The sequence below is a fragment of the Cebidichthys violaceus genome, unplaced genomic scaffold (genome assembly GCF_023349555.1).
Source record: "Cebidichthys violaceus isolate CVI_PGR_0920_01 unplaced genomic scaffold, fCebVio1.0.p SCAF_13, whole genome shotgun sequence".
Taxonomy (NCBI): Eukaryota; Metazoa; Chordata; class Actinopteri; order Perciformes; family Stichaeidae; genus Cebidichthys; species Cebidichthys violaceus.
In genome coordinates, this window is record NW_027176296.1 from 11,960,075 (window position 1) to 11,983,947 (window position 23,873).

General features: G+C 40.9%; 1 protein-coding gene across 6 annotated transcripts in view; it reads right to left on the reverse strand.

Annotated features, from left to right (window-relative positions):
* The window catches only part of mcf2l2 (MCF.2 cell line derived transforming sequence-like 2), a 113,966-nt gene that overhangs the window by 61,501 nt on the left and 28,592 nt on the right, over window positions 1-23,873 (reverse strand). For 4 of the 6 annotated variants that reach the window (XM_068707748.1, XM_068707750.1, XM_068707752.1 and 1 more), the window contains 13 exons: window positions 18,613-18,727; window positions 17,988-18,078; window positions 16,171-16,290; window positions 15,080-15,196; window positions 14,835-14,984; window positions 13,471-13,595; window positions 13,243-13,357; window positions 12,130-12,249; window positions 10,548-10,739; window positions 7,264-7,455; window positions 6,984-7,170; window positions 6,681-6,784; window positions 2,443-2,531 (listed from right to left, as the gene is read on the reverse strand). In XM_068707748.1, coding sequence (XP_068563849.1) covers window positions 2,443-2,531; window positions 6,681-6,784; window positions 6,984-7,170; window positions 7,264-7,455; window positions 10,548-10,739; window positions 12,130-12,249; window positions 13,243-13,357; window positions 13,471-13,595; window positions 14,835-14,984; window positions 15,080-15,196; window positions 16,171-16,290; window positions 17,988-18,078; window positions 18,613-18,727 — 1,717 coding nt within the window. The remainder of the gene's footprint in view (window positions 1-2,442; window positions 2,532-6,680; window positions 6,785-6,983; window positions 7,171-7,263; window positions 7,456-10,547; window positions 10,740-12,129; window positions 12,250-13,242; window positions 13,358-13,470; window positions 13,596-14,834; window positions 14,985-15,079; window positions 15,197-16,170; window positions 16,291-17,987; window positions 18,079-18,612; window positions 18,728-23,873) is intronic. The other 2 variants (XM_068707753.1, XM_068707749.1) reach the window with 1 other exon arrangement.

A 23,873-nucleotide genomic window follows, 5' to 3' on the forward strand; every position in this document is an offset into this window, starting at 1 on the left:
TAATACTCATTTGAGATTTTTTTTCCTCCCCTCCCACCCTCTACCCTGTTTCCTCTTCTTGACCACACTCCGCCCCCCTCTTTTCATGACAATCTTCTTTATTCTCACTACTGCCGCTCTACTGCATCCTGTTAGGCTGTGGTTTTTACTAAAAAAAATCCGAACGAGTGTGCTACATCCAACTCTGTTGGTGTCATGACCTTATAAGGAACCTTTTTACTGCCGGGGAGCACATATGTGGGTCGACAGATGGAAAGCATTAAGTCCTGTATTCAACAAGTGAGGTCATATACTTGATAGTTGGTTGGTTGGTTTTACTTGGTTTGGTCTCCCAAACCTAGATGGCTTTTCACATGTGAACCCATCAACTAATTCTAATACCTTAACAACAAAATAGGTCCTTTGTCAATGTCTTACAAAACAACCCATGTGACCAATCCAAAACGTTAGCAGGTCATCTGATTTGCAAAAAAAATTAACATGTACATTCCAGGAAGACAGTATTTCGAAAAAGAAAGAGTTTTCTGAGAAGATGGATTTTTAAACTCCAATGATTATCTAATCCAATCATTACATTCGAGTCATATGAAATGATGGGATGGGCTTATTACAGTCCTGCTACAGCCACAGAGAGTAGGTTCACTTCACAGAAGGATGTCTATATATGTGAGGAAATGAAACCAAACACAAACCAACTAATTCCAGCGGTGATGTTCTTCTTTCATTTGACTCGGTGAAATACAAAATTATACTGTTTAGCTCCTAAGCGGGGCCACAATTCCAAAGTAAATATCCCTGAAGAATGTTCTTGTTCGGACTGATGTCATGATACACTAACTATTACCCAGGAAATAACATTAGCAGAGGAAGTCTTTTTCTTTTGACTTTTTGTACATTTTGTTTTTCCTTTGAAAACACTGTTAGTAATGTTTTTTTTCAAATACATTTTTGTTTACACGGTGTGTTAGACCCTCTCAGACCTTTGAAGGCATTCTCATAAAGTTTCTCATACATATTAAACAAAAGTCTTAGACGGGGGACAGTTCAGTTTCTATGCATGTAGCCTTGTGTGATGGATCCTCCAATTCTAATTGTTATTAAATGCCCATAAAGAAGTCAAATTGCCTCATCTGTAACTGTGTTGTGTCAGTGTTATGTCCTGTTGCTGTGTTGTTCTCTGAGGATCCACAGAACCATGTGAAGTTACTTATTCTATCCACTTCCTCAATACTTAACTGTCTCTGTTTTCAAACTGGAGCAGCCGACCCAAAGATGATGCTTCTCGTTGAGTCGGCAGACATGGCTGTATGCAAATATATAATTATGCCACCTCATTCCACATATGTTGGTTCCTCAGCTCTTTCTGTCTCTCTGGGCTTCGAGCCACGCTCCTAGATGTGGTTGTGTTTGTGTGTTGGCCTGCCGTCTCCGTGACAAAGTCTGTTAGGCAGTAAGTGTCAAATCAGAACATTTGCTTCAACAATCATTTCTGTTTCTGCAAAAAAAAAGCCCAGTTCTGTCATACATTGCTTTTTTCTAAATCTGTTAAATCCATTTCCGGGTGACTGGACTAGACTCAAGTCTTTCACAAGATGCAGAAGCCATGTAGAAACAGTTTGTAACAGATCTTTGAATAATTTTTATATCAAAACACATTATACTGTATATGAAGCAGCTGACAAGATGACAAGTGAGATGTGGAAGCTTGACACAGACTTTACAGTGAAGTAGGAGACGCCTCGTGTCCAGAAGATCTATACTTTTGAAATGAACACTAGTTTCGCAGATTCGGGTAGATCTTACTTTATTTTTTACGTTATCACTGAACAGACAAATTAGAAAACAATTGATATTATTCCGAGATAGATTTTTATATCTCAATAAATGTCTCGAGATGATCCGTTAGTGCAAATGTTCTAATGCTAAAGTTTTTCTGTTGTGACTGCCTCCACACAACACGGGGTCAAATAAAACATTCCACACTGGAGTCCTACATCACAAGTTGCACTGTCACCTGGGTGATAACTGTTACACCACTTGTGTCTAAAATGTGCTCTTCACATATCAGTGCATGTGGTAAGTGATGTTCATCACAATACAATAGAATAGCTACTGCGAACTAGGGCTGTCCTCGACCAAAGACATTCTATGTCGACAAACACGCCGCACAGAATCACAAAAAAATCATCACTTTAAATCTCGTGTTAATCAGTCTTTTGGAAAGGCCTTCAGCAGGAAAAATAACGAGTTATCGACCAAAGAAAGACCAAAATGACGGCCTCACCTCAAACCATGCACACAGCTGTGGCATGTAACTGCAGTTCTATGGAATCAATATGACCTCATAATACAGACGTAGAGAAAATCATAATCATGTTGTTGTTCAGTGTAGTGATGTAACAGTGAAGTAAAGGACTGCATGAGAACACTGTCCGTCCTTACCTGCGTCTGTTGGACAGACTCTCCTCTGTCTCATTGGTCACAACAACATGGGTGGAGCCTCCTTGGCTTTCCTCATGCATCACCTCAATCTGTGACACACAAACACATACATATAAGTTGAGTTATAAGGACGGGTTTTGTGTGTCTAAAATGCAAACGTAGATATCAGTGCAACATCAGTAAACTAAATGTCCTCTTCTTAGGCAGCTGTTAGATGGTGCATTCAGGGAATCCCTGTAAATATCATGTCTCCACCAGGTGTTTAGTCATCCTTCATTGGTAAATATTTAACTGGCCCAACAGTAAAGATACTGCAGGGTGCATAGATCACAAGCTACTTTGTAGTTGCAGTTGGTACTTTCTGTTCCTGTCAGAAGCCTGGGTGTTTAGCTGGTATGATTATTTACTGAATGATGTATATGCATTATAATAGAGATGAGGTTACAGCATGTAAATACTGTATATTAACTTAGAACTGAAACCTGAAATAATAATAAGGAGCCAGTTTACAAGTTAATTTCAAACCAATAAAAAGCTAAATAATCATCAGACTGTTTACCTGCATTCAACCAAAGACTGCTCCAACGTGATCGGTCAATACAACCAGAGCGCTGCCCATACCAAAATCTTGTCCCGTTGCTTACAGATTCTACATATGAATGCTGAATCTGTTCATAGAGATTACTTGCTGACATACATATATTTGGTAGGAGAAAATGCTACTTACACCCTCTTGACACCTTGCATTGAAATGTGTCTGATATTTAGATTGTATCTAATCAATCTATTAACCTCATTACATTTACACTGGTATTAATACATTCACACGTATTAATACATTTACCCCTTGTAATAATACATTTACACTTGGTAATAATATATTTACACCTGGTTTTAATACTTTCACACTGGTATTAATACATATACACCTGGTTTTAATATATGTATATATGTGTCCTGTATCCACATTGAGATCCGATTGCTCTGTCCAGCTCAAACAACAGTCATGTCCTCCTCTCGTACGTATTTCCGCCCACGTAGTGATTGTATGTGGATCCGAAATGCATGTGCATTTACACTTGTGTTCAATATTGTCACAATGTGTCCCTGGTCACCTCTTTTGGCCGATCGCATCAAAATCTGTCCTGAATGCATTTTGGGTGCTTTTACACCTGTACTGCATTTTCACATGGCCAAACACTGTCCCATTGAAAATGAATGGCTTGGTTTGAATGAAATGGTGTGATTTAAGTTGTAAAGGAGGTCTTAGAGGAGCAGGTCCATCTTCAACGTTCCCACATCTGGGTAGAATGTGTCTTAAACCACAATCTGAGGTTGTGCTGACTCACTTTTTTTTTTTTGACGCATTGCGTCTCAATATAACTGCAGCTTTAAATTACTCAATGTTTCCAAACTTTAGTTACAGGCTCATGCCTTGCCTTTTCATGAGCATCATCGGTAGCTGTTCAGGAAGAGAACAGTCAGGAAAATAAACTCCTGCATTAATGTCACTTGATTAGAAAATGGCCTTCTTAAACACTTTTTACATGTTCACAGAGCTGACTAACAAGAAGAAGGGAATTGCTCGGTAGACTTTGGAACCGTCTTCCCCCATCAATTATAGAGGAAGGTTTATGGTCTAACACACCAACACTATCACTGCACAGACAGACTGTGTTTGTCAGCAGTATAAAGTCACCTCGGGGCATGCATCCAAGTTATGCACACTGTAAACCAATTAATGGGATCAGAGCAACATGGCGGCGTGGCAGTGAACAGCAGCAGGGAGGCATACTGATTAGTGAGAGCCTGCTTCAGCCACAGGGACTTTGTTTAAGCCATGATTGCCCCTGCTAACCATCAGCCTCCGGGTTCTGAAGCTGACCTATGACAGGTGGGGGAGTGTGGTCCTATTGGGAGGCTGGTAGAGCATTGTATGATAAAATCTGCTTTCACATGTATGTTGTTAGTCTGCTCCTTATCTGTGCTTTTTGAAGTAAACAGACAGACTTTCGAGACAGAAGCAGTAATAGAGCTAAATCTGTGAGGAGCATTTCAAACCACTCTACATAATGACTATGACTCACACTCAGAAAATGTTCTTTCTTCAGTTATACCAGCTTGTTACAGAAAAGAAACCCGGAGCATACAGTAAAAAAAAACAGATTTTGTGTTGATTATTATTCTCTGTCCAAAGTTTCAGTTTATTGATACATTAACCATTAAGGTATAAAAACAACACAAGCTTGTTTCAATAGTTAATTTTATGGACTGATAGGATTTTTTTGTTGCTGTTCTTCCTGTTCATGTTGAGGTAGTTCAGCTGCTCAACAGCTCAATGAAACACAGGTGTGCCCAAAATAATGTCCTCTAAGCAGGGATGGGCTGGGGGGGATAGGCGAGGTAGTTCTGCAGGAAATGGCATTCTGATATAGTAGGTGTGATCATTAGTATGTAATCAGTTCCCATAGATGACTTGTGGCGTCTGAAGTAACTTGAAAACCTTGTTCTAAAGGTGATTTAATTATTTTGGATGATTTGGATGCCTGCTGTGTTCGCCGCACCCTATACTTCCTTGGTCAGGTGGTAGGTTCCAATTAGGTGAGGCTGAGAAGGTGAAATGCCATTCATTGGAGTAGGACGGGGGGAATAGCAAGCTGTTCTTTTGATTAAAATTCCTGTATTTTTTTTGCTCTTTGTTTCAGTAAACTTCTTGTTAAAAAATGGCATAAATAAATGGCTATTAGTTCATTTTTTACTACGCCTGCTAATCGAACTGGTTCTTCAACATTCCTTTTTTTCTGGTGCCAAATCACCTCATCTTTCCTTTATACATGGGGACCGGCACTACAAACACATATGGTAACATACTGCACATACGATACCACAAGTGCTATTTGGATAGTTTGTTGTTACCATGGATAATCTGAAGAACATGCTGACAGTTTTATTGGAATTTTGGAGCTATTTTCTACAGACGGAATAGAACCTGGGCAAACAAATCCCAAACTATGCAAAATGATATATTTTCTTTGTTTGTTGTCTTGTGTTTTCACTTTGTAAACTGGAAAACCTGGGCCTTTAATAACTGACCATTAGTCTATTCACTTTACATTTTGTCATTTAAGTACCTTTGATTAAGTTGCCACTGTTTGTCAATCTAAGAAACACTGGGAATGATTAGAAATCTAGATAAAGTCACATAGGTGTATAATGATGGACCATCCAAAGGTCTGTAAACTGATGGTATTTTTGCATTTTTGCTGTATTGAACCGTGCCATACCGAACCGTGGCTCCACTGTATCGTATTGAACCTAACCAAGAATTTTGTGAGCCGCTACACCCCTAATAATTCCGCATAGTTTCGGATTTGTATATATATATATATGGATAGGTATGTAAACCAATAAATCAGCTAATGCGAATTAGCTTGTCTCCAGATTAAATTCAGCCAACTGGTTATGCACTTAGTTTATATATATAGATATATAGATATTTATATATATATTTATATACTAACTAATGACTAGTGGCGAAATAATAGACTGCCACTTAGTACCACTCATTACTAACAGCAAAATGTTGTGAATAACCCAAAACTGTAGCAAATGTTAAAACTGTTCAGCCACGCATCTTAAAGATCGGCCAATTCTTGTAAACTTTCAACAAGCCAGTGATACCTGCCATGCAGTGTATTCTGTCCCATGTCTGTAAATTCAGGTCAGATTCTTCTATTTCTTCCACAGTTATCACAAGGGACTGATAAACAGTGATGATGAGAGTAGTAGTAATATCCCTAACAGAGTAAAAAAGTATCACACTTCTGTCCATCCTGATAGAGGATCCCTCCTCTGTTGCTCTCTAAGGTTTCTTCCTTTTTTCTCACTTTAAAGGGTTTTTTGGGGGAGTTGTTCCTGTTCTGATGTGAGGGTCCTGGGACAGAGGATGTCACATGTGTACAGACTGTAAAGCCCTCTGAGGCAAATTTGTGATTTGTGGTTTTGGGCTATACAAAATGAATTGAATTGAATTGAATTGAATTGAAAGAGTGTACTGTTGAAATCAAAGTATTTGGATTATCAGTATCAGGATTAGCACTGGAATAAATAATTGTGGGACAATACCCTGCTCGGTGTCATTGTCAGTTGTCTCTCTTACTTCGAGATTACTTCAGAATTTTACAAATCATTAAAGTTACTTGTTGAAAGGACTTTATGTTGCAGACAGAGGAGGGTACCTTGATGCCTCCTTTGGCCTTGCGTATGATCCTCTTCTTGCTGGGATCAGCTTCGGCTGGCTGCCTGCCACTGTTAGGGTTATCTGATGCTCTGCGAGCCAGAGCTACAATGATTTGAGAGGACACAGCACAAGTAACTTCAATTATTTCTTTCTCCAGAACTTGGGTCACCTTACATGCATGCAGTCGTTAAATAAAATTCAGATTATAGCAAAAAAAGGCTTACAAGTTTGCAGCTCAAGGTGTCAACCAGTTTGCACCTGTACCGCACAAATTAGCTAATTATAGCAACATCCAACTCACGCTGCTGGTTCCCTGTAGTTCTGGGGGGGTTCTTCAGTGAGGGCCGTTTAGGAGAGGACTCGGGCCGCGGGGCAACCGGCTGGACGGGCCTCGTCTGTTTAGCTGACAGCCTCTTCAGACTGACGTGCCGCTTCTGAAACATCTCCTGGACGTCCTCCAGGCGCGTCAGTGCCTTCAGGACATTGGCCTGCAGGCAGAAAGCTCACCATCAACCCTCCATCATTACTTTTGCAACAGGATATCCAGTCATACTGCAAACTGTTGTCTTGGTGCACCGTACCTTGATATCATCAGACAGGACAACCTCATACTGGTTGTGGAGGTTCCTCAGTTCAGTCAGCTGGTTCTTTTCTGCAGACTCCAGGAAGCGTTCGATGTCAGTCAGTGCGGACTCTGCCCCTTCCTGTGACTGACACTTATCCACAGCCTGGGAGGCCAACAGGTAGATGCCAGACTCACACCATTGGTTCACCTGTACACAGCAGGAATCCAAACAGGGCAAGATTTCAATGGAGCCAACACCTCAAGTAAGGAGCCAACCTCTCAAGTAAAAAAGAGACGGACTTCACCATGAAGTTCAGATCCAGTAGTCATTGAAATTAAACATGCATCTTCACTACAGTTACACTATGTGGTGGCCCAGAGTCGGGGTCCTGTGTTTAGATGCCACTGGGGACAATCAGGACCTTTAGTGACATACCATCACTTGTTCTTCATGTATTTACATGAGGAGCATCTACATGCAGAATATGAGGAATTAAAAGTTGAGGGTAAAATACAAATAGCAATGTAAACAGGAGAGGGTGAGACTACTGTCCTCTTCCCCACCTCCATCACATCACCCCGTTTCACAGTAGAAAAGACATTCAGTTTCTGGACATTACTTACAGGAGTCATTCACTTATGTCAACATTCAGTTATGTGTGCAAATCAAGTCGGTGGGATCCTCTATCAGGACGGACCCTTTTTCATGCGTTGCTCATTGTTTACAGTCCAATTAGCAACTGGAGTTACCAGACTGGAGCTGGAGTTGAAAGACAACGTGTTCGAGCAGATTGTTTAGTAGCCAGTTTACAAGCTAATTTCAAACCAATATAAATGTCAGACTATAGCTGATGGGTTGCCAGAATGCATTTGGGACAATGCTCTCCATACGGACTGTTTACCTGCGTTCAAACGAAGCCACCTCGAACGTCATTGGTCAATGCTACTCGGACTACAAACAGAAGCCAGAACACTCGTCCCGTTGCCTACAGATTCTGTATTCATATGCAGAATCTGTTTATAGAGATTACTTTCAAGCAACAAGCCTTGGAGTTCTTTTTTAAAATTCTGACTCATTACAACTTGGGTCTTATATTTGTATTGTTGGCCATCATTTCTATCAGTCATGTTGACACTGTTCTCACCAAAGTAAATGCTGAGATTGGTAACATGTGACCAACCTCAACAACAAAGTCAGGCATGGTATAAACAAACCAACATTAATCCAGATTATCAAACTGAAAGTGAGTGCACCCAAAATGTTGATAATAATCTGCCTTCGTATCTTGTATCATCACTCCATTGGTTGCTAATGTCTTGTTTCTTCAGTGTTTATTGTTCTGAAAACCAAATCACTGAACTAAGAGAGGATGTAAAGCTTTGAAGAGCTGAGAGGAGGAAGTGATGATTTCCTGTGTGTTGGTCACTATAAGCGACCCCTTTCACATATTGCATAGACATTTGATCTATTACTAATATTTATGTCATTTAGTTTAAGAAGCTATTCAAAAACGACTATTCCTTTCATTAGACAGTGTCAGGGGTATGAGAGGATTGTTAGCTGAGCGCCGATAGTTCGTTCATGGACTATGGCAGATCTCTGCTGCAGTAGAACAGGCTCTGTTCTATTTCTTGAAGTTCCTCTGAATTGCATCAGTGCTGCAGTCAAAGGATCTTTGTGTTAATGCAGGTTTTTGTTTTATAAATAAATGGTCATCCTGTTTTGAGTTGCAGGGCAACTTGCTGCAAGTTGTGTGCAATAGGATATTAAACCTCCCTGACATCGTTTGAATGGCTTGTTAGTTTGAAAACAGCAACAGGGTGGCACATATACTGTATGAGGACAGTGTTTGCCACCCCACCTGTTTCTCACACAGGCAAACATCAATCAGTATATCTGTTTGGATCTAATGCTCTCCATCTGCTGGGAGACCAGAGAAGAACACACATGCTCTGTCATCGTCCCACATTTTAATATGGTCAGCAAATTTACTTTTTTTGGTCAGTCTCATTCCTCTCATTAACCTTGTTTTAGCAAGCTGTAAACACACACCTTTTAACTAAATGCATTTCATATTAAAACTGCATTCATTAAAAAAAGGCTTTAATAGACAACCGTATTTAAAACATAAATAACTATGAAATTGATGCTCCTTCATCCTCATCCATTATTGACATATTCAAAATATAATATATAATTTATAGCTTCTTTTGAGATTTTCGAATGAAGCTTTTAACATTTGTCGTCATAATCTATGATGTAATTACCCTAAAAAATAGAAAAATAGGATTTGATGTTATTGTGGTTATACAAATGTAAGTCATCGTGCTGTTAGATTGCTGCTAGACCACCCCATCAATACAGGAGTATTGACTCTTGGACTTTGCAATGCTCTAGAGTTTTATATGTAGACATGATTGGATCACACAGGTCTGAAACAACACAGCCACCACTAACATCGAATTCCACAAATTGTATTATACTAATAGTATTAGTGTAGCCTGCTCTTTATCTGACACTGTGCAGAAATACAGAATTAAAAGGCTGACAGACCAGGTGGTCCACCTGTTTCCTTCTGTTTATTCTGGTCTGTTATTCTTTTTTTCACATAAATTTAAAGGCCAAATAATTTATTTGTTTTACCTGAGCCACAGTGCATATCTCAGGGGAGGCAACATACACTGCCTCGGCTATTGCAGCCCAAGCCTCTTTTGTTTTAAATCATCGTTTTTCCTGTGAAACACAGTTTGCCTTCTCTGCTTTCTACCTTGGACACAGTATTTTTTTAATTTTATTTGGGGGCGATGTGTCTCACTTTTACAACAACTTCTCTGCTTTCTCCATGATAAACCTTTATGCAAATGTGTAATCTTATAGAGAGAAATGTGGGTGTGACAGTATGCTGATTGTAAATAGCAGGCTTGCACCTTTCAATTTAGAATGATTTAGATTCACTAACATACGCACGGTGGTAAGAACAAAAATGTCCAATGAACACATGTCATGAATAAGAAGGTCATTTTGTGTGTGCACTTATTTTGTGGACAAATTTATGCGCACATTTCTACGTACATATTAGTGATGTCCATTGCTTGTTCCACTGCCCCCACTTTGCCAAAGAAATCAATTAATGACACCTAAAGACGTTTTAAAAACCCACACTAACATGGTAAAGGCCGGTCAGTCACCATTTCGGTCCAGCACATAAGACATAAAAACAACAAGCTTTGTAAATCACCAAAACTTGTGTGTCAGGATGTGTGATTCGTAGATGTGTTTAAGTCGTATCACATCCTCACCTTATCAATGCCCATGTGAATTTGCAGGGATTTGGATAAGACGTCCGTCTTTTTCTTGGACTCGTTGCTGAAGTCGTCACAGACCCGCCGGAGCTCCACACATTTGGGTCGAATAGAGTCCACGGCGTAGTGGTTGCTCTGGATCAGCTGGTCACCGTGCAGTGCGTGGAGCTGGGCCTTTTCTAGTGAGGGCTGGAAGGACAACAATTCAGAATATATCATGGCTTTTTAACACAGAGATGGGTGCTGAGACTTTGCTGTTATTTACAAAGATTTACAAAATACAAATTTTGGATTGCTTTCTCGTTAATGGTAGAGAGCCTTTAAGAAGCTGCTGTCATGACTGAGCTTGTGCTCAGCTGTTATGTAATGGAGTATTGCTTGGCAGTGTAGACTTCTTCTCTATTTGATTTCTATGAGAAAATGTTCCTGTTAAGTCTACAGTACAGTATGTAAATGGTAAATGGACTGTACTTGTATTTCTCTTTTCTAGTCTTCCGACCAGTCAAAGCTCTTTCACCCTACAAGTCATCATTCACACACTGATGACAGGGTCTACCATGCAAGGTGCCACCTGCCCATCAGGACAGACTAACATTCATACATTCACAAACGGTGAACAGCCCGTGGGAGCCGGGGACCCTCTGATTGCAGGACGACCCTGCTCTACCACTGAGCCACAGTCGCAGTCGTTTCATAATAATGGAATGTCATGAAGGCAGTGCAGTCTGGAGTGAGTTTGGGTTTACACAAGGATAAGGAAGTCATTGGACCTCACTGTTGGGTTTATTGCTTGCTATCACTTGGCTGTTACTGGAACTAGAAAATCACTTTCTAAAAAATCCCCCTTTAAAGAGGCTTTTGAAGTTGTAATGACATAATTGTTACTTTATTAACAATTATGAAATAATGTACTAATGCTTTAAAGTTAACACATTAATAATTAATTAATGATGGGCAATAAATATTCAGCTTGCTTGTATAAATGTGAAAAAATGTTAAAAATACAATCAAAATAATAGACATCATAGTTTCTGTTTTTTTCCCAATAGTACAAGTCAGTAAGTTATGTGCAAATAGAGTTGTTAAAAGGTGAATAATTCATGGTTCTTGCAATAATGCAAGTCTAGTTGTTTTTTGATGAAATAATGTTTTTTTACTGAAAGAGCTAAAAAGAAAAAGCATGCGTGATGCTGGAGCGGCATAAGCACCAGCCAAAATTATTGTTTATTAACCTTATTTGACATTGATAAAAGTTGTTCTCATCAATGCCTTGCAAGTGATTTATAAAGCATTAATACATGACTTATTTACTAAGAATAAAGTCATTAGTTACAACTTTTACAGCCGTTATTAGGGGTGAATATGTTTGGTTTTGACTGCTTCAAATGGCCTGAAGTAGTGTGTGCCTGCATGTGTATGTGTGTGTGTGTGAGAGAGAGAGAGAGAGAAAGAGAGCGAGAGAGAGAGAGAGAGAGAGAGAGAGCGAGAGAGAGAGAGAGAGAGAGAGAGAGAGAGAGAGAGAGAGAGAGAGCGAGAGAGAGAGAGAGAGAGAGAGAGAGAGAGAGAGAGAGAGACTAACCAGAGCCTTCTCCTCCAGTGTTTTCAGTTCATTTAGCAGGTGTTCGACTCTGGCCACACAATCCCCGATATCTGATAGGCTGGTTAGAATGTCCATCAAACTGTCTAGAGACACTTTAACCTGGACAACCACAGAGGGGACAGAACAGAAACAGAGACAGTTATTCAAATTATCATATTCAATGTTAGAAATGTAACATAAGCTGATTATTAGAACATGAGGTGTCTAATAGTTTTCTTACCTCTAATGCATCACAAGGGACATATTTGGCTTTTTTTATTTTATGATCATTTTGGTTATGTCAATGCATATGGCATTCATTTTGTTTTGTTTTTTCAAATTTTGGAAGTTCAAACTCAGCTCCTATAAGCCTATAACAGATGTGGAGCCAAAATACAGACACTCACAACTAAAATGTCTCACTGAAACACAACCACCATTGTTGATAACACTGCCATCAGGCTTTCAATCTAGAGCACTTGCTTCAAAATTGTAGTTTTTACTGTTTTCCACCAGATTGAGTTTGTCCTACGGGGAAAATACGCTGTGGATTTGTGACTAAGTGGACATAGTCACAGTGACGTAAACCATTGGTTTGTGGACTATACTTTTGAGGCCTGGAGTTTGGCATTTAGGCCATCGCTATCTTGGTTTTTGGCTGTTGCAAAAATAAAATTAATATATAGTATTTTACAGTTTTAGGAGGAGAACATTTTTGTCTTTATCCATCAAATTCAATGTGCTAATCATTGACATATCCCAGACTGGGAAAATAAACTGAATATAATAATTTTTTTCATAACTAAAGTGGCATCATGTTAAAAAAAAACAGGCATTGACAGAGTTAAAATCCTGAAATGAATGGAAAATTGGTAGTTATGACCTCGGTGAAGGTGGAAAATAATATTAATATATCATTTTATGGCAGTTTTTTGACACAGACATTTTTGTCCTCCACGGACATCAGAGCGACTGTTTAAAAGTGAGGCACAAGGGTTTGGCATGTTTTTCAAAGTATGACTTTACAGCTGAAGTCCTCTGAAGCTGTTTGAAGAGGAGACTCCAGGCCAGATTCAGCCAGGCAGACAGAGACAAACAGATCTACAGATATACCTCTCTGAAGTCCTGTTCAAAGTGGCGTAGCTGCAGGCACTGCTCCAGTTTCAGATGATGTTTACACCAGAACTGTTCAAAGGCGTTCTCCGTCTCATCCAGCTGGGCTAGGAGCCTGAAACACACAACAGGAACTTCATTACAAACACAGTGAGAATTACTGTAGGACTACATTACCATAATCTAGACTGAGATGCATCATATAATTAAGAAGAAAAGCTTTGTCACCTCTCCACCGTGGTTTGGTTCTCCATCTCGTCTGGGTTGAGTTTGTGGTTCTCCGACTTGGCTGCCTGCTCCTTGATACAACCCAACAAGGTGGTGCCCTGCTTCAAAGCTAGCTTCAGTTCATCCTGTTTAGAGACAAAGAAGCATTGGCATTTGTCCCATCTTGTGTGGACATAAACACATCACATGGAGATTTGCCCTTCCTTTGGGGATAAAAAGCATGTCTCAGTGATGTAAATCATTACATTTTATGGTAAAGTCTTGGTTTGATGTTGGAGTAACATTAGGTTTAGGTTGAGGTTATGGTTATGGTTATGGGTGTGTAAGGTCCCAGTTACACCTATTACTGGAACAATCTGCATATACCACGATTTGAAAGTTGTGCACTAGTGCTAGTGCTAGTTTAGCTACATTACATTACATTATAGTAATTTAGCAGACGCGATTATGACGTAGCTGTGGCGTCCTAATGAGGTTATTAGGAGGTGGTTCAACTGTAGTAGGACTGCAAGGAATGCCCAGGTATAAAATGCACGGCCCACCACTAATGGACTCTTCTCCTTTTTTTTGGAGGGGAAGGGTTCTTCTGTGGGTTTTTATTGTGCAGCTTGAGATAGCCAGAAAAGCTTTTGGACTTTTTTTGGGGATTGTGGTATCACATGAAAGACATTTGGTTTCCTAATGCCATAACTCCTGGTGGCATCAGCAGAAATTCAGACCGAAGTCAGTGGAATTGCTGCGACCTGTGGATTAGCTCACAGAGATGAGGAACATTTGCACCGTGCTTTTGCGCAGAATTCAACTTTGATAAACATTGACTGGCAAATTTGCGCTATGACCAAAAGCAAACCATCTCGTCAGCGCTGACCTTTGAGGGAATGGAGAGTTCAAAATATTAAGAGGCTATTGCCTCTTTAAAAAACGTTTTATGACCCTACTTTGCCAAATGAGAAGCAACATGAGAAGAGTTTTCCTCTTCCTATCCATTTTGCCACAAACTAACTTCACCACAACCAGCCAATGCATGAGCCCCAAGTAGTCACAAGGTCACCAACAATTTCATGAGGATTCGCAAATGAATCTCGATCCTCCGGAGCGACGAGGCACCAGTGTAACTCTCAACCCCTCTCAAGCAGGCTGGCATTGTTTAATCTGAGTCATTACCAGGAAACTCATTAGCATACACCTTGTTTCAAATCCATACAGGGACATATTAACAGCTTTATTATTATTATTATTGTTGGCTGCTTGAGCTCTACGGTTACAAATCCCTTTCACCCCAACCAGCTCTAAATTCGTTGTTGCTGTGTGTCCATGTAGAGTCCTTGATAGCATGTGTTGGTGTATTAAATGTGCTAAATCACCTTGAGGTTGCTGTGTTTGTCAGTGTGTGCTGTGAGCAGGTCTTTGGTGCACTGGACGTCATTGGGCAGCTCCGTCTCAGCCAGGTCTGTCCCAAACATCTGTAACATCTGGGCTGTGGTTTTCACCGTCATGGCAAAGTTCTCTATGGCCTGGCGAGAAAAAAGGATCCACACGTGAGCCTGCAGCTTCCTAGAATGCAACTTCATTTTTTGGAAACTTGCCACGTCCCTGTTTGTTAACTTACAGTTCGGTGGTGTATCCACTGACTGTGACAGTACTCCAGGTTTCCTCCTAGCTCCCGGGTCAGCTGGCCTTTATCCACGTAGCCGTGCAGGTCCGACAGAGAGTTCAGCATCACAATCTGCAAACACATTCATCACTTCAAGCTCCTGATCATGACCAACTGAAAACGTTCTAGAAAGTCTTCTGTGGCTGTGGAGAGGAAATAACCTTGATGATGTCAGCAGGGTGATCTCAGCTTGCACAACAAATGCAAAACAGAGAGCCTGAGATACAAACTAGAGGCGTGGAATTTGAAAGACGCTCAGACAGGGAGAGTTGGCTAGCCGCTAGTGAGTTGCATTATGGGAAGAGTAGGATTCTGCGTTTTAGTCTCATACTAGGGACTAAATGTAAATTCATTTTGACCATTCTTTTTAAATCTGTTTATTGACAGTCACCCATCTTTACCAAAGTGGATTCTAAATCACTGGAGTACCTGTTTATATTGAATACAATTAACATTTAAATCACACTAAAATAACAAGTTTTTATTTTGTATCCTCTTCATTGAGACAAGGTTGAGGCAGATCTATATCCTGGACTTATTGAATGATGGTGAGTCTTTTTGTTTAGTGAAAACCATAGTTGTATCATGCGCTCAGGTGAGATGGATTTATTACAACACTACTGTATATTGACAGGATTTAGCTTCTAGGGATTGAAATATTTATAGATGTAACTGATGAAAGGACTCGACCTGCGATTCACACCAGGTGGACCTTTTCGGTCTCAAGCTAAGTATGAAGATGTGATGTCAAAACATTATAAACACTGTGGCTATGCAATGTGTAGTCCTGGAAAAGAAATACTAGCAGCAGTTACAGACATGTATGGCTGTTATCTGAACTTTAATTTCACAGCTACACTCTAGTGTACTGAACATGAGTTCTCAGTGCATTATCTGAATGTTTTTAATGAGGATAAACATATTGTATTTCTTGCATCATTTATTCATCATGCATTCAACGTCACGTTTCCAGCAAAAAATAAATAATAGTTTCCTCATGATTGCAGCTGACAGAGTTTATATGGTCGGTACTGAAGCATGCTTACCGGTACCTTCATTTTAAAGTCATCTTTGTGCAGCTTGATCCCAATGTCTGCTATCGCTCTATGGAAGAACCTGGACGGCCGCAGCACCAACACCAGCTGCAGGTTTCCTGGAAACGCCCCCTAGATGACACAACCACGTGTGGATTTACAATACGTCATTCTTTTTTCTTTCGCCTTTACTGGCAGACTGGAAACAGGGAGAGTGAGGGGTATGGCAACAAATGTCCAAAGAGTCACACCGAGGTCGACATGTGTGAATGCATATGCATATAGGCTACTGCTATCAAACCATTAAAAAGGACCAAATTATTACAGCAGCTTATTCTGCTGTAATAATCAACCCGTCTGTGAGCTACATTACAGAATGCTGCTGACTCCCAGGACATGAAAAGCCTACATCCAAATATATGAATAATACGATTGTCATTTGTCATTAATAACACGTGAACTTCTAGCTCAAGATAAACTTCTATTTGAAAACCGCAGATGCACGTATACCACCACAGCGACTCATTTTATGTGGCATCCTCTTGATGACATGTTATCTGTATGCTTGTTAGCAGAGCAACCTGGCCTTATACATTGCAAACGAGCAGACATATGCAGTGTTATTAAACCTCATATATAGTTCAATGCAGTAGTAAGCCTCACAAAAACAAGGCAGTGTCACATAACTGGAGTAGTAAAGGAACATTAAAAAGAAATGCTGCTACACACAATTGTGGGGGTTTTTATGCTTCGCTGCTTTAGTGAATTCTCTATGCTTTTGAAAAACTAAAAAGTTTTACATCTTTACTTCAGACCTCTAACAGTTATTTCCATGAAATAATCTGAGATGGGACAGTCACTCTTTGATTGAACCAGACACAACTCATAGATTTGCAACTTGTTATGAAGGATCAGAAGGACTTTACCTCTCCGTAGACTGCTCTCTATGGCACACATCTGAAGCATGTGCATATAAATGAATATTTATTATAAATATGCAACCACCGTTAGTGTGGCTTTACGAGAATGAACCAAAAAAGAGGACGACAATTACATACAAATGACCAGCATTGAACAGAAAGTGCTATCTGTTAAATGCTGTGGGTGCTACAAGCATTACTGTGCATACACTAAAGAACCTGTAACTTTAGCAGCAGAACGAAGCCTCTCGAGGCAGACAACACCGACATGTAGAGACTATGAATATATAAATATATATAAAATACAATACAGCAGCTTCAGCCAACACACACACTGAGCCCGCTGAGTTTGGGTATACCATGTAGTGCAACATAAACACAACACTGTGTGTCTAGGCAACACAGTTATTGTTGATGTTCTCCTCTGAAGTGTTGAACTAAACCATCTGAATGTTATTCTGCCAGTCCAGTCAGTCTCTCTCTGTCCCACTGTAACCAGTCCACTCAGTCCGTCTGTCCCACTGTAACCAGTCCACTCAGTCCGTCTGTCCCACTGTAACCAGTCCCTCAGTCTCTCTGTCCCACTGTAACCAGTCCACTCAGTCCCTCTGTCCCACTGTAACCAGTCCACTCAGTCCGTCTGTCCCACTGTAACCAGTCCATTCAGTCTCTCTGTCCCACTGTAACCAGTCCACCTGTCCCACTGTAACCAGTCCACTCAGTCTCTCTGTCCCACTGTAACCAGTCCACTCAGTCACTATATCTACATATATCTAATAGCTTTATTTATTATATTATCATATGTGTGTGTGTGTGTGTGTGTGTGTGTGTGTGTGTGTGTGTGTGTGTATATATGTACAGTATATATATATATATATATATATATATATATATATATAAATAACTTACAGCGATCCTGGATAGAGAGGCCTTGACTGAGCTCCATTTGTCCTTCCGCCGGTCGATGATGATGATGAAGCCGATACTGGCAGCATCCAGGCTGGAGACAAGAGGTAAGAAGACATGTAAGTAGACTGCTGCGGTGTATGTGTGTGTCTCTGTAAGCTGTGACAATCCAACTCAGAGCTCAGCTGAAGAGCAAAAATATCTTGCACATTTTTGTGTTATTTTCAGGAAAACTTCATAAGCCTTTGACCCAACCTCCCACTCATATCTATGAGGCTAATACTCGCAAATGATACCAATTATAACAGTCGAAGCACTGCAGTATCAGCTTAATATGGTCATGCCACTGGAGTATAATAATTCCTGATCTTATATGGCATTGATCCTTTTGCCAAACTGTAATGAGAACAAATGGAATAGAAGTCATCACATCCTGAGCTAGCCGCCATGTTCAGTCATGAGAGTGAAGTACATCATAATCTGTAAAGGTGGTTTCGAGAGGCTAAGTGGAAGTTTTGCCCAAGGTCTTTCACTGGTGTCCAATGAGCATATAGTAAGAGTAAGAGTCTGAATATGTGAGGATAACCACCATGAAAGCTAAGTTGTATGTGTATGAGAGTGTGTGTACCTGGGTATGCTGGTCAAGTAAGTAACAACATTGAGGAAGTCTTCCTCTGGCACTTCACTGAAGCCTGAGAACTCTGGGAAGATGATGATGGGGGCGCCATCTTTCCCTCGCCCTCCTGCAACACAAAAACACCATACACAACATTTAGTAGTCCTTTTAGAGTAGACTCAACTTAGGTCTGAGGCTGTCTGAGAGTATCACATACAGTATACTGTATATTACATATGGTAACTCCAGCTCCTCACCGTATCGATATGATGTTATATGTTTATACGAGATGTCTTGTCGCACATCATGTTGTACACATTTTCAGTTGTTCAGTTGAAGAGTTTAGTATAGTTACATTTTCTCTTTCAGAGCTGAGAACACAACAATAGAATGAAGCATTGTTTCTTTTATTTCATATTTATAAAGAAGAAAACAGACATCAGTCTCCCATTCATTGTCTATGTAGCAGACTGTATTCCTGATGACATCATCAGGGATGAAAATACCATATTACAATTTAGGTGGTGTTCCCCCTATAAGACACAGAAGTAAATACAGTAACTTTGTCATGGGAAACCCTGAAAAACGTTTAAAACACAAACTGGTCTAATTCTTCTACTTCCACAAAATAGACACAAGATGGCAACATTGAGCTAAAAATCCTCTGACACCTCAGCTAGACTACTGTGTTACTGTGAAGACGCTAATGATGGGTGTAATTTCAGTAATAGAAGGGTCTAATTTTAACATAAAACTAAGCTTCTTTTTTTTAGCTCTGACACGTTCACACATGCTCTGCTCTGTCACCTACAGTCTCTTCAGTCATCTATAAAACACATTTGCTGAAGATGAAAAGTCTAAAACTAATACACACCCACAAACTGGGGCTTTAAATCAAATCTAGTTTTGACCTCTTTTCCCATATTGATGTTTCATATCCCTAAATAAAGTTGAATCAAATAACCACAAACTAATGTGCACACAGGAAACCCCAACATAGGACTACTGGTCTGTTTCAGAGTATACACAACAGACAAAAAATGTAAAGGCTATTAATCAATGGCAGTATATAAATAATGGGTCACAGGCCAAGCATGTTGGCCAAAACAGAGCTGAAAGGAGAGTTAATCTTGCATTTACATTCATCAGGTGGCCCAAAAGCACAACTCAAAACCAATGTTTATGTTGCTTTGTGTCTGCCGGAAATGTTAATAGGCAGTTATTTACCAATACCTTAATCATATCAACTTTCTGGAATGAGTTAAATATCCAAAAATTGTGATTTTAGCTTGCTGCACTGCCCTCTAGTGGCCAATAAAATATGTAAAGCCCTTGTCTATGAACTTGTGTAATTTCTAAGAGAGACATCCTCTAATTTACTGTTATGAAGATGAATATGCTTGAAGTTGTATAAATAGTGACAGTTCTATGTAATTGACTGCCCGTCTTGCAATTCTGTGTCTGCACATAACACAAAGGTAATTCAATCTACAGTATATTCAATAAATGAAAGCTTTTGCAGTATAGGACTCAAACAGTAATGGGCTTTGTGTTCTGGAAAGAGAGTGAGATCCACCGTGGCTGAGCAGATAAAGAAAAGAGCACCACCTGCAGACACACAACGTTAATAAATCACGGTCAAAAACATCAAACCAATCGTAGAAAACAGAGCTCACATTGACCGTGTGACTGGACCAACCCACATCCTACTGAGAAGGCCCACACACTCACAATCATAGACACACGCATGTGGTGAAAGCAATAAACCAGGCCTGCAGTGTTACATTTATGTAACTCTGAAGGCAAGTACTGCTGAGACAGGGAATATTTAGTCTGGAGGAGGACTAAGAGGAGGAATGAGAGGCATCCCTGGAGAACCACACCAGCTGCTGTACCACAACACATGTGGAAAGTCTGAGGGCACCCAGGCTTAATGCTGGTGTGACAGAGGCAATTTTGTTGTCTTAACTGTTTTTTAAATAAAACCATGTGACTTGCCACCAGCTGGATTGCAGCATATAGCAACGATTCCCAATGTAAAAAAAAAAAAGTTCTTTAATGCCACAAAAATTCTTATTAAATCCTAAATCCTTATGTCCTTGCTGTCATTACTCGGAGCTGTCAATCATGATACCAGCTGTTTAGATCAGCTGGTCTCCTCTATCGATAGCACAAATAAACAATGACATCGTTAGCCTATCATCTTGCTGCTGTCTCTTTTTAAATATGATTGTCTCTCTACCATCAGTACGTTCATGCTGTTGTTACGCGCACTCTCCATCAGCCCGGTGTATGTGTGTTTTCGTTATGATCCGACGTGACTGTGCAGGGAACAAGCTGATCGGTACCACACAGTCTCCGGCTAAATAGAGCAAACTATGCATGAACACAACAGGGCAGAAAATCCCTAAGTTTCTGCCTCACCGGCTCTCCTCACCGATGGCTCCTCGTGGCAGCGGCCTCATGCGCTCCGCATTCATTCCACTTCAAGCCGCTCATTAATCAATGTAAAGAAATTAATCAGAGTGTCGCACCCGGACTGTCTTCTCAATCAGATAAATGGCGTCAGGTTGCTTCATCAGTAGTTTTAGGTGCTGTCCAAACTGTAACATTGTTTCATTCTCTTGGCGTCCCTTGATCAACTATTACCGTAAATTCGGTAATAGCGGTGGGCCTCAATTAGCCTTCCTCTACTACAAGGGTATCTATAAGGCTCGTTTGAAGCAGGGATATTAGAGACACACACAGTCAGGACGTATTTAACCCCTCTGTTTCCTCAGGGTATTAGAATATTCAGCATTTGCCGTGTTACTAAAATCCCATGCCCTCACAACCTACAATCACACGTCCTGTTCCATTAAAACCCTCTACAGGCTCACTTAGGTGAAACTTGAAGAAATTGTCATGGTATGAATGAATAACTTGTAAGGCATCTATGTTACGTTACTACAAGTACAGTTGTTAGGGACTTGTAACTAAAATTCACTTAAGTTTTATGGTTTCATTTTCAACCAAGCAAAGGGAGTACTAAATGCCAAAATGCACGTTTATTCACATGCTCAGAAGTTATTCATATCAGCGCAGATCATGAAGTCTGTAAGCAGGATCACGCTGGTCTCATTCAAGCAAAGTGCCCTGGTCACTGCTGACCTCATCACAAACCACAATAAGCATAACAGCAACTCTCTTCCATGGAGTACCGGTGTATATCTTTTGACTTGGAAGTCGTGTCCATTGGTGGGCTATTGAAGGATATCACGGTCAGTGGTTCTCAGACTCCGAACTCCCTCTACTCCAGATTTGATATAAACTGCATCGTGTGAGATGCCTCACCGGAAGCTCTCATGTCTGGGGCCAGCAACGGAAACATAAACGTCTCACTCATGAGTAAATCAATCCTCTTCACGATTCCTGCGATAGCATCACGCAGTTAGCTGCCACACAAGTCATGATTGCAACCTTTCACGTGGGTAGTGAAAGTGCTCGCTCCGTAAGTAAATATGTGCCTTGGTCAGATTATATGCATATACATATGCATATAACTGGTGGTGGAGTATTTGCTTCACCGCTACGTCGCTGCTCACTGTCCTCTCTGATGACATGTTTTTCTAGTCACAATCATTCAGATCATCAAAGCTGATGCGCCCAGATAGCTCACATGGTAGAGCACCCCATGCACCAAGGCTGAGTCTTACCTCAGCAGCCCTGGTTCAAAATGAATCAGGGCCCTTGGCTGAATGTCACCCTCTCTTTCTCTCCTCTTCCCTCCCTCAAAGATGTGTGCAGTCCGAGCACGGCCGTCAGGAGTAGGTGGGTAAGAAGTGGTGAATGGGTCATTAGCCCAGCCATGTTATATGAAGCTATAGCATAAATTCAGTCAGGAAGACTATACTCTTGCATGCCTAAGGTCGTAGATTATTTCTCATACATGCCAATCACTACTGAAGCATGCTCACTCATTATTTCCTTGCTGTCATTGTTCATGATGTCAGCTGTTCTGATCAGCTGGTCTCCTCTATTTAATAGCACAACGAAACAATTACATAGTTAGCCTATCATCTTGTTGTCTCTTTTTAAATATGATTGTCTCTCTACCTTAAGTATGTTCATGCTGCTGTTACGCACCCCTCCACCTCCCCATCTCCACCCAGTCTTCATCAGATCCATCAGCTTCATCAACTGATCATTTCTTTGGTGTGATCCTCTGTGAATATCAACTCAAGATTGTGTAGAATGGGAAGAGAGAGTCTGATTGCAGTACAGTTCAGTACAGTACAGCACAGTACAGGGCAGTACAGCTCAGTGCAGTACAGTACAGCTCAGTGCAGCACAGTACAGCTCAGTGCAGTACAGTACAGTACAGTACAGCTCAGTGCAGTACAGTATAGCACAGCTCAGTACAGGGCAGTACAGTACAGTACAGCTCAGTGCAGTACAGTACAGCTCAGTGCAGTACAGTACAGTGCAGTGCAGTGCAGTACAGTACAGTACAGTACAGCTCAGTGCAGTACAGTACAGCTCAGTGCAGTACAGTACAGTACAGTGCAGTGCAGTGCAGTACAGCTCAGTACAGCTCAGTGCAGTACAGTACAGTGCAGTGCAGTGCAGTACAGTACAGTACAGCTCAGTGCAGTACAGTACAGCTCAGTGCAGCACAGTACAGCTCAGTGCAGTACAGTACAGTACAGTACAGCTCAGTGCAGGGCAGTACAGCTCAGTGCAGTACAGCTCAGTGCAGTACAGTACAGCTCAGTGCAGTACAGTACAGCTCAGTGCAGTACAGCTCAGTGCAGCACAGTACAGCTCAGTGCAGTACAGTACAGCTCAGTGCAGTACAGCTCAGTGCAGCACAGTACAGCTCAGTGCAGTACAGCACAGTACAGCTCAGTGCAGTACAGTACAGTACAGCTCAGTGCAGTACAGTATAGCACAGCTCAGTACAGGGCAGTACAGTACAGTACAGCTCAGTGCAGTACAGTACAGTGCAGTGCAGTGCAGTACAGTACAGTACAGCTCAGTGCAGTACAGTACAGTGCAGTGCAGTGCAGTACAGTACAGTACAGCTCAGTGCAGTACAGTACAGCTCAGTGCAGTACAGTACAGTACAGTGCAGTGCAGTACAGCTCAGTACAGCTCAGTGCAGTACAGTACAGTGCAGTGCAGTACAGCTCAGTGCAGTACAGTACAGCTCAGTGCAGCACAGTACAGCTCAGTGCAGTACAGTACAGTACAGTACAGCTCAGTGCAGGGCAGTACAGCTCAGTGCAGTACAG